The sequence below is a fragment of the Temnothorax longispinosus genome, chromosome 9 (genome assembly GCF_030848805.1).
Source record: "Temnothorax longispinosus isolate EJ_2023e chromosome 9, Tlon_JGU_v1, whole genome shotgun sequence".
NCBI classification, from domain to species: domain Eukaryota; kingdom Metazoa; phylum Arthropoda; class Insecta; order Hymenoptera; family Formicidae; genus Temnothorax; species Temnothorax longispinosus.
The window spans coordinates 11,353,410-11,365,268 of NC_092366.1; the positions used below are offsets into that span (position 1 = coordinate 11,353,410).

Consider the following 11,859-nt stretch of genomic DNA (forward strand, 5'->3'; position numbering starts at 1 on the left):
TCTGGAGGGTCGCTTCGTCGCCTAGGCAAATAGCTATTATAGTTGTATAAAAAAAAAGGAATGCGAGATCTAACCTCACCCCGATCGATAACCGTCCGTACTCGGCTTGTTTATCCTAATCTTAGGGCAATCTTAGGTGTATAAGAATTCCCGCGAAAAAGGGATATCGTGGAGTTCGCAGGACGTAACAGTATCAACACTTTAAGCAAGTTTCTAACAATGACAGTTTATCGTTTTCCGAATTCCAAGCATCTGAAGGCTGGTTTATCTTTAAAGAGCGGCAATCGTTACATAACGACTTATTTTTGTGATGATAGTTTCTTAAAAGGAAATTTTTTTTATTTTTAAAAATTATCTTTCTTTAAGTGCAGTTTCCGGCCGAAGAGTGAGTCCTACGAAAAAAATAAAAGAAACCTTATTTGTGTAGAATTTATAGACAAATAACTTTCATTTGAAACATTTTTTCGTATCTCTATCCGTTTTCCAGAAACTCAGCAAAAACTTCTTTTAGGGGCAGTTTTATCCCTTTAAAAAATTAAGTAACGGGTAAATTTTTAATACTGTGGTCAGAAAATCATTCGGACTAATTCTATTCAAAATACCACTATTATCAAAGAAGTTTTAACATCCTTTTTGTGTCTATTGTAGTTGGATAATATTGGGAATTGGCCAATTTAACTTTCTGTATCTCCAAAACTAGGCCTATGCTCAACTTTAATTTTTTTTTAGATTAATGTCCCATCATGTATCATGTAAGCGGAACTCCGACCCTTTCCTGCGCGACAAGGGAACGATCCTTCGAATCTTCTTTCTCATAGCAATCCTTCGGATCTTTCTTCTCATATCGATCCTTCGAATCTTTCTTCTCATATTCAGGTGCGTAGAGCTTAGAGTATTTCCGGCTGAGTACGTGTTTGCGAAATCGCTGATTAATCCCGGCGATGGAAGCGGGATGAGAAGGACGCGCGTGGAAGGTGTTAATTGATCACTCGTTGAATTATAATGTAACTCAGAGCACAGTCTGAGCCGTCTTTAATGAGCAATAATTTTACAATCTGACCTAAGAAACAATGAGCTGTCTTTTAACGAGAAGTCTGATTGACAGTCCGTATACTTGAGAGACAATTATATTAATCGCCCTGCTCGTGATGCGTAGCCCGTGAGCCGGTAAGACACGTGGCGGTCGGCACTCGCGCACGTGTGAGCTTGAGTCGTCGTGTCGATGCACCAGAACTGAATGAGTGGTCTCTTTCACAGTTTACAAGTGTATCTCAGCAGCTTAATTCACTGCGTTAGGCACTTCGATGCGCAGTCGCGACTCGAATCGCACAGAGCACATGAGACACGTCTGATCACATAGCAACCATTTTTACGACTCCGTCGACCGCGAGGAAGAAGCTGGCGATGAGCGCGCCCGTGCTTGCGCCAATTGCCGCGTTGATCCAGCATGCCGATACCCGATCGATGCTGCCATCTGAGGGATGGCGCACCGTGATCACGGAATCTCGAACAGTACTTATTCGTCCTGCTATTAGTGATCGATTCTAGTAGGTAAGCTACGTTTGTTCTAACTAGAGAGCAATGAGGGGGGGTGAGGGGCGGGGGAAACCGCGGGCGCCGCGGGGGAGGGGGAGGGGGGAACCGCGTGTTTCGGGCGCCGCGGGGGAGGGGAAAGGGGGAACCGCGTTTTCCGGCGTCGCAGGGCGAGGGGGGAACCGCGTTTTCCAGCGCCGCGGGGCGACCGCGTTTCCGCCGCGCCGCGGGGCGAAGGAGGATCCGCGTTTTCGCCGCGCCGCGGAGCGTTCGCGTTTTCGGGCGCCGCGGGGAGAGGGGACCCGCGTTCGCGTTTCGCCGCGCCGCGGAGTCCGCGTGACGTCACACGACACGCTCGCGTTATCTCCCCCTCGTAGATGTTCCCCCCCCGTCCCCCGTTAATCTTCTCATTCGCGCGGTGTCTCGCGCCCCCTTCCCCCCGTTTGCGCGAGTCTTCTCGTTCGCGCGGTCTCTTTCTCTCGCGCGCGGTCCCTCTCGCTCCCGGCCCCCGTTTGCGTTCTCGCTCGTGGCCCCGTTCGCGGTCTTTTTCCCTCGCGCGTTCTCGCTCGCGATCGCGTATCTTTTCTTCGCCAACGATATTTAATCGTTTAGATCTTCGCAATATTTAATTTTTAATATTTCATTTAAGTAAACGATAAACGAAGACAGCTTTATGACAGGAAATGAGATGAACGGTAAATGACGAGGAAAAATAATTAAAACTTTTTAAATCATATTATATACATTTATTTATCATGTAGCGCATTATACACAATAGTATCCAAAGCGTAGGCTAATAATTCGCAATCAATAATCGAATTTTTATCATAAACGTCACGCAAGATTGTAACTGCGTTACATTTATCGGTGATATAATTTTGACGTAAAATTGTTACAAACTGTTTGAATTTTTCACTTACGCCTTGAACATTTTGACATAGTTGAAAATACACATTTTTGACGCAATGTTCTAGTTCGAACAGGAAGAGTACAGTTGACGGTTTCATGTACAAGCTGGTGCCGCACGACGTCAATTTTACAATATCTGCGTCACGTATTTTAACAAGCTCCAGATCTCGAAACGTTAGCGATGATGGTGCCGATGACTGCACGAGTCGCTGTATATCTGCACGTTTTTCGATGAATGTCACCCACGTTGCATGTGGCAGAATTATCCGATTGCCTCGGTTATCGCCAATAAGTATATCCACAGAGGACATAGGTTCCGCGTTGATTCCAACATCCAAAAATTTATACGCTGTTGATGTCAAGGCAAATCTCCTTCCCAAAATACGTGGCGTATAACGGGGTTTATCAAAACTAAAAAAATACAATTATATGTTTATAAAAGTTTTTTTTTTGCACAAGTATATATGAAAATTATCGGTACATACTCATTGTGCTGTTTCTCGCACGTTTCGTCCTGAATCGGAACGTAGTAGTTCGCACCGTGAGTGTTCATCGTATCTGGAGGCTGTTTGTGACGTACTCGAACCGTATCGAACTCTCGACTGCGCTCTAGAATCCACGTAGACCATTTATAAACTGCAAATCTTGCAAAAATAGCACCAATGTACGGCTGCTGCATGGTGACCACCACCACAATCCACATATACATTAAATGTAATATCTTTGTCAAGAATATTCGTGATGAGATCACCTCATCGGGCATCAAATATGATTTCTTTTCAAGAGCATACGTGTCTCGCGATGATTTCATCGAACACGTGCAAAACTGCAAATTTTGCAATTTTGCATAAGTTAATGGAGCGTTATTGTTTTCAAGAACATGTCGCGACGTGTCTCGCGATGATTTTATCGAACACGTGCAAAACTGCAAATTTTGCAATTTCGCATAAGTCAATGGAGCGTTATTGTTTTGAAGAACATGTCGCGACATGTGTCTCGCGATGATTTCATCGAACACGTGCAAAACTGCAAATAGCGCCGATGTACGGCTGCTGCATTGATACAGATCAAATCACTAAAAGTCAATGGCGCGTTTTCGTGAACGTACGTGTCTCGCAATGATTTCATCGAACACGTGCAAAACTGCAAATTTTGCAAATAGCGCCGATGTACGGCTGCTGAGATGAAATTAGATATGATAAGCAAACGATGCATCATTAGTAGAATATAAAATGACGAATCTAGGGGATACGCTCAATAGTCGAAAACTGGAAGTCGTGAGTGCAACAAATGGCGTTAGCAAGAGGATCATGCAATAACATGGAGCAGGAGTTGTTGGAGCAATCCACCCTGTTAAATTCGAGGGAAGACTTTGCCGCGTGGGAGCAACGATGCGACGAGTTTATCGAATCGTTGGAAGAACAAAGCCGAATTATACGGCCACGATTATCAATCGATCAGTCATCGATCGGTCTCAAACAGTCATTGGTCGCTTGTATCGCAAGACTCGAAGGTTTGAAAAACTCGGTACGTCAACGTTTCGTACATGTGGGTGCGGGATACAGTGCGAGTGAGACAGGACTCAGATGGCGCGAGATAGATCCGGCTTTTGAAAGCCGTATATTGACAGGTGCGGTAATAAATTCCAAACACATCGACCATCGTCAATTTCTTATAAATGCGAGAGAAATTGTACTCAGTCATGTGCGGAACGTCATGCAACGACATGACAATGTAAAAATTAACACAGTGTTTAATGGTGAATTTGTTGCGGGTGACAAACGCGCGAATAAAAGTATCGCAACGAGAAACTATGAACTCTTTCGTGAGTCCGATCTGCACGAGTGGTACAAGCAACACGTCATCGAGCCTACTTTAGCAAAGCTGGAGGAATTCCAGGAACGTGATAGCGGATGGGCGTTGTCGCGTATACTCAATTTAATGGTAAACGTGAACAAATACAATCCGTTGCACGCGGGGTGTTTTGTGGAAATACCGCAAGAAATTAAAAAGAAGAAGGCGGTGATAAACGTGCGATCAATGGACAATGCATGTTTCGCATGGTCAGTGACGGCTGCTCTACATCCAGCCCAAAGAAATGCAGATCTGGAATTGTCGTATCCACATTACACGTCGGTGCTAGATCTTACGGACATTAAGTTTCCAATGACGTTGGATCAAATTAAACGGTTTGAAAATCACAACAACATCTCCATCAACGTGTTTAGCATAGAGAAAAAAAACAAGAAACTTGCTATCTTGCCAATACGGGTTACTGACCGAAAGATGGACAGACACGTAAATCTGCTGTATGTTTGCACTACTTCAGCTCCAACGAGAAATTGGCTGCCCACACCGTCGACTGTCAGGAGATGAATGACTGCGCGATCAAGTTACCGAGCGATAACGACAAGTGGTTGGCCTTTAAAAATCACAACAGGAAGGAACGAGTTCCGTTTGTCGTATACGCCGACCTGGAGTGTACCCTGGAGAAGATGGAAGCGGATCCGGAAACGTCCAGGTACACATATCAACATCATCGCGTGTTTAGCATAGGGTACTACGTGCGTTGCTCGTACGACGAGTCGTTATCTATGTATCGGTTTCGTCGCGATAAGGATTGCGTCGCGTGGTTCGCCGAGGAGCTAAGACGTTTAGCTCACGACGTAAAAACTATATTGTCCACTAATATACCCATGGCAGATTTCACGCGAGACGAGTGGGAAAAGTTTAACAGCGCAACGCACTGTCACGTGTGCGAAGAACCGTTCGAGCCAGACGACGTGCGAGTACGCGACCATTGTCACCTGACCGGTCGATACAGAGGTCCCGCGCATTCGAATTGTAACTTAAATTATAAAGATTCGCATTGCATTCCCATAGTGTTTCATAATTTATCGGGATACGATGCACATTTTATTATAACTGAAATAGCAACAGCATACGAAGGACATGTAGATTTACTCCCGATCACAAAAAAAAATATATTTCGTTTACAAAAAACGTTCAAAGCACCGAAGATAAAGATAAGAAAACGTGCGTCAAATTGCGATTTATCGATTCGTACAAGTTTCTCACCGCTAGTCTCGACAAATTGGCATCTTATCTCAGCAAGGATAAACTGCGAATATTGCAACGCGAATTTTGTGAATTATCCGCAGAAAATTTTGATTTGCTGACACGAAAAGGCGTATTTCCATATGAATACATTGACTGCGTCGAAAAATTGGAGGACTTGTGTTTACCACCGCGCGACTCGTTTTACAGTTCATTGACAGGTGACACCGTATCCGAGAGCGATTACGCGCACGCCGTCGACGTCTGGCAGCGGTTCTCCATTCGAACGCTCGGTGATTACAGCGATTTATATCTCAAGACCGATGTCTGCTGTTGGTCGATATCTTTGAAAATTTTCGCGATAGTTGCGTCGCGAGTTATGGACTCGATCCGGCGTATTATTATACTCTACCGGGTTTTACGTGGGATGCTATGTTGAAGCATACACACATCAATTTCGAATTGCTCACCGACATTGACATGGTCATGTTTATCGAACGCGGTATACGCGGCGGTTTGAGTCAATGTTCAAACAGATACGCGCTGGCCAACAACAAGTACATGCAGTCGTACGATCCATCGAAACCGTCGTCGTACCTCATGTATTTTGATGTAAATAACTTATACGGCTCGGCAATGAGTCAACCATTGCCATACGCAGATTTTAAATGGGTCGACGACGTAACCAATTTTAATGTTATGGATGTCGCGTTGGATTCCTCGATAGGCTACATTCTCGAAGTCGACTTGGAGTATCCGCAACATCTTCACGACGCGCACACTGACCTACCGTTTTGTCCGACGCGCGATAAACCACCCGGCAAGCGGCAGGACAAGCTCCTCGCAACATTATACGATAAGAAACGTTATGTAATACATTATCGCAACCTGCAGCAGTGCACTCGTCACGGTCTCCGTATATCAAAAATTCACCGTATACTGAAATTCGCGCAATCTCCATGGCTTCGCGATTATATAGACCTCAATACGAAATTTAGGACATTGGCCAAAAACGATTTCGAGAAAAATTTATACAAATTGATGAACAATGCCGTGTTTGGCAAAACCATGGAGAATGTGCGCAATCACGTTGACGTGCGACTCGTGACTCATTGGGAGGGTAGATACGGCGCGGAGGCTATGATTGCGAAACCAAATTTTCATAGCCGAAGCGTCTTTTCGGAGAATTTAGTAGCAATAGAAATGCGAAAACTCGAGGTGAAGTTTGACAAACCAATCTATGTGGGTATGTGCATTCTCGATATATCCAAGAAATGTTTGTACAAATTTCATCACGAGTACATGTTACCGTTGTATCGTGACAAGTGTAAAGTCACGTACACCGATACTGACAGTCTCATTTATCACATCGAGTGCGACGATGTGTATGATATCATGAAGCGCCACATTCATAGATTTGACACTAGCGATTACGCGATTGATAATACGTACGGTATCCCACTCGCCAATAAAAAAGTTCCGGGCTTAATGAAAGACGAAAATAACGGTGCGATAATGACCGAATTCGTCGGGCTTAGAACAAAGATGTACGCCTTGTGAGTGGACGGTAAGAAAGATACGAAAAAGGCTAAAGGTGTTAAGAGTAACGTCGTAGCCAGGTCGATAACGTTCGACGATTACACGCGGTGTCTGCGCGACGAAATTGAAATGACGCGACAGCAAACCTGCATAAGATCCCAAAAACACGAGGTATACACCGTGTCCGAAACGAAAATAGCTCTAAGTCCGTACGATGATAAGTGATACATTATACCCGGTTCTACCAAAACGCTGCCATGGGGACATTATAAAATACCATTGTAAATATATTGTAAATACCATTGTAAATATATTGTAAATACCGCTGTAAATATATTGTAATTACATTTCGATATTTAGGAAAATAAATGACTCATATGTATATATATATGTATGTTTTTATACTGTAATAAATTTTTACAATACATTATTCTTGTGTATCCATGAATTGTGTGAATTATCAAATCCTAACCACTTTACATAAACCTCATCCCCTCTTTTGCGCAAAACTTTTTCAACGAGATACACGTCGGGATTAGCAACGCGATGTAACTCGTATTCGTAGAAGCCGCCGGCGACGGGTTTTCCGCAGGAATCTTCCAACAGATATGTCACAGGATTAGTTTTCTGCACTTTGACGATTCTAAACACCTCCGTGGTCCAAGGCGTGTATCCTTTCTCGAAGATTGTCTTGAATTTACTCACGCGTACCGAATCGCCCATTTTGAATCGCGCGGGAGCAGCGATCTTTACGTGGCTGTACACCGTTGTTAGGAGCTTGTCGGCGATCGCGGGGGTAACATCGATGGGTCGCATGCCGATAGTTCGATGCTTTCGCGCGTTGTAATCAGATACGAGACCTGGCAGCGAGTCGATCCATTTGTAATTTCCATTGCGCGTAAACATTTTCCACATGTCGTTCTTGAGCGTGCGATTGAATCGTTCGACGACCGATGCCTTCATTACGGAATATGTCGAATAGTGATTGATATTATGTTTCTTCAAGAGTTTCTGCACGTTTGCATTGTAAAATTCTTTTCCCTTGTCAGTCTGCAGATTTTTCGGGCATCTTCCGCCGTCTCGAATTATTTTCGCGATCGCCGCAGTAACCTCGGGTCCGCTCTTGGCCTTGAGCGGTACGGCCCATGCGTGCTTGCTCAGCACGTCGATAACGGTGAGTATGTAGTGGTAGCCTCTGTTAAATCGCGTATATGGACGCATCTCGACCACATCCGCCTGCCACAGGTCATCGTATCCGCACACTATGACGCGTCTTCGAGAAAAATTTCTTCTCGCAGGAGCGTGTAATTCTTCCACCAGCCTCCGTTTCTCAGTTGATTGCTTCTTACCAGCCATGACGATGACGTGCAACTGACGCAGATATATCAGATGTACGTTCTTATCTATTCGCGATGATTTGCAATTACATCTTGAATCATTTTTTGAAGTTCGTTTAGGGTAATTTGCACGTTATTCTGGAATGCGGCCATCTTTCTCTCAATTTCATCCTGTCGATCTTTCAAAATTTGCATGCTCTGCTGCACGTAACGTTTATTGGCTGCATCGCCATCATCTACAGGCGGCGCTATCCGTCGAATCTTGCGCGATTTCGTGTCAAAGTCGGTGGCGACCATGCAAAGAGCGTTATCGTGCACGTAATTTCTTATTAATCCTCTCGATTGATAGTACGGTTCCGCACCGCCTCTTCCGAGCGATATACCAAACTTATTGATCGGCATTTCGATGTTGATTGAATGACTCGCTGTCGCGCCACTTAATTTATAATAAGTCCAGCCTCGCGAAGTTCCTCGATAATCGACAGGATTTCGTTATCGTGACCGGTGTGACCCGCTAGGCGCGAAGCTTCAAGCAATCTGAGACGATCTACAAGCTCGTTGGGATCGTCCCAATGAACATAATCGATCTTGTTGTCGTTTAATGTCATGGCACGCGGTATACCTTTTCCAGCTTTTTTACCCGAAATCGACGATGCAATTATATGGTCGATCTTGTTGCCTGTCATGGCACGCGGTCATGGCACCTTTTCCAGCTTTTTTACCCGAAATCAACGGTGCGATTACATATTTATACTTGTATCCCCTGTTGCCCAGTAATCGAGCATGCGCATTATGTTTGTGTTTATGAACACTCGTCATCAACAGAATGCTCTTGTACGTTTGCATATCGTCCTCTGTGTAGATATCATGATCGGGATATTTCTTAAAGATTAACTCATAAAGACCAGGTGTGCCGATATATGGTACGCCGTCGATAATTATCTTGTCCGCGTTGTCCACTTGAAAACGTTTATTACCGAGCATCATTCCATCGTTGGTGAATTTAACACCGTACACGTAGTCTATACCGCTTTCTTCATCGCCGCTCAGAACTGCCCCGACGTACTTTTGGCTCAATGGACCCAATTCATCTCGCAACGTTTCTTGACCCTCAGATGTTTGCAACTGCTGTTGAACGGACTTCACGAGAGAGTCATTCGTGGTTTCGAAAACATCTTCGTTTGCGAGCATTGCAGGTTGTACGGAAGGTGCAGAGGTTATCGGTGGTTCATTCAATGGACCTTTCGATCGTTTCGCTTTACGCGGTTGTAAAATTTTGGTTATTTCGCTCAAATTAGATGGCACATTTATTGATCGTTTCAACGTAACCGGAGTTGAAGCCATTACGGAGTCGTTAAACGAGGCGTTTGGTCGTTTGTCGTTTGAGCTTCGGTTCTTCGTCTTCCCACGCCGTTTCATTCTCAATCTTTGACACGTCAGATTCTTTGCCAACGGTGTTTTCGGCAATCTGCCTTAGAGGCTCAATGATGGGCTTAAAGTGTCTCTCCAACGCGATATCTTCTTCCACTTTACCAGTTTTCAAGGCGTGATATTTTTTGCGAATCGAATTGCTCGTTTTCGCAATTTGATTTGCTATCCTCTCGCGCTCTCTAATTTCCTCGCTGCTGTCCATGTTGCGCTAACGTTGTTCAATCGACGCGTCGACAACAACTAACCACGTTTCGGTATCGCAAAGTCGTTAAATCCTTTTCTGTATCGACCATTCGAAATCGCGCTGTCCTTGTCTATCACCACGAATCCATACTTTTGTTGCCAACACGTATGACACAATTTACTGAAATCATCGTAAGACATATCTGTGTTTACGTGATCGTTGTATATGTGTTTCAGATTGGTACCATCCTGTTTAAACATAATCAATAAATTTGCGTTGTCGCGTATAAGATGCTTCGGTATCTTTGCATACGTCTGACAATGATAGAAGGAGTCAACGTCCGCGTGCCGGCCCATAGCAAAGTATTCTCTTATTGTATCCTGCTCGTCGCACGCCACGTCATCAAAGATAAAAATAGAATTCGGGAGCGCCTTGCTCGGCGGAATGACGTCACTGTTATTCGAAAACGTAAAATAGCCAATCTCTTCTATCGGTGTTAGTATATTCTCCAAATATCGATATTTCGGTTGTTGCAACGATTTCGAGTATACATACACGTTCTCGAAACGTACACCGTGCGGACTTTCCAGCAAGCTTATCAAGACGTTTGTCTTGCCGCAATTCGACGGACCGCAGATGATACCGCGTATAGAAATCGGTAGCATGCCTCCATGTTTGCGTACCTCTTTCGTTAACTGCATCCTATCGTCAAAGTTTGTCACTTTGATCGTCCGCGATTGTCATACGAACCGCATTTTACCTCCCCTCCACAACGAATGAATAACAATATCGAGAAAGCTGGCCTATTTATAGAGACGCGTAGAGCTGAGATGCTCAGTCTTTAAAATGTTTTTGCTCGTGTCGGATAACAGCGATATTTACGATTTAACCGCTGAGCAGTTAAAGTATATACCAAAGGTCATTCTACTGCGACAGTTTTATAATCACATAGATTATTTGTGGGATAAGCTTCCCGAACATATCAAGGCAGATTCGGAGGTTCAGCAATATCGGCGCTGTTTAATACATTATAATTTGCCGTGTCAGCAAACGCACATCGACGGTTCTCGCCGTTGATAAAAAACTGCGGCGAATGCCGCCGAAGATAGGTCGAGGTCTGCTGAATCGCGCGATAAACGCGCTTCCGATCGAATTACATATCCCCGGCTATCAATTTTGCGGACCGGGAACTCGTTTAGAAACACGATTGGCAAGAGGTGATCGGGGTATTAATTCATTGGACGCAGCGTGTCGCGAGCACGACATAGCCTACTCGCGTAGCAACGATCTCGCAGAACGACACGTGGCAGACAATATACTCGCCGCGGAAGCGCGAAAACGTGTCACCGCGAACGATTAGACTCTCGAAGAGAGAGCTGCGGCTACAGCCGTCTGGGCGGCCATGAAGGCTAAAACGAAACTCGGTATGGGTTTGAAAACGAAGAAAAAAGATAAAGAAGACCAAGCGAATACTTCCGGTAGCGAAACGCGGCGATATCCTACCGATCCTGCCGTTATTAGGGGTTCTCGGCTCGTTGGTCGGCGGAGCGGCGGGAGTCGCAAAGGCTGTGAATGATAACAAAGCCGCGCGACGTCAGCTGGAAGAGATGCAACGTCACAATCGCGCCATGGAAGGTCACGGACTTTATCTCGCTCCGTACAAACGCGGACGGGGAGTCTCGAGAAAAAATAAAACGTCGAAGAGACGCTAAAAATCCCCAAGGGTGTAACTACCAATGTACAACTGCATCAATTGGCAAAACGTATGCGCATTCCATATTTTAGAGGTATTTTCATGCGCGACTCGTTACCGATCGGCGGTATACGTCGAAACGAGAGCGGTATCGTGAATTTGGATAATACTGAGGG

The 11,859-nt window shown here is 44.8% G+C and overlaps 1 protein-coding gene and 1 pseudogene across 1 annotated transcript; both read right to left on the reverse strand.

Annotated features, from left to right (window-relative positions):
* Window positions 1–2,140: 2,140 nt before the first annotated feature.
* Window positions 2,141–3,121, reverse strand: LOC139819167 (uncharacterized). Its single transcript, XM_071788365.1, has 2 exons — window positions 2,928–3,121; window positions 2,141–2,853 (listed from the first exon to the last, which is right to left on the reverse strand). The coding sequence occupies exons 1-2, from the start codon at window positions 3,119–3,121 to the stop codon at window positions 2,280–2,282; spliced, it is 768 nt and encodes a 255-aa protein (XP_071644466.1). The 3' UTR covers window positions 2,141–2,279.
* A 5,691-nt stretch (window positions 3,122–8,812) lies between these two features.
* On the reverse strand, window positions 8,813–10,262 carry LOC139819783 (uncharacterized; annotated as a pseudogene).
* Between the last annotated feature and the right edge of the window lie 1,597 nt (window positions 10,263–11,859).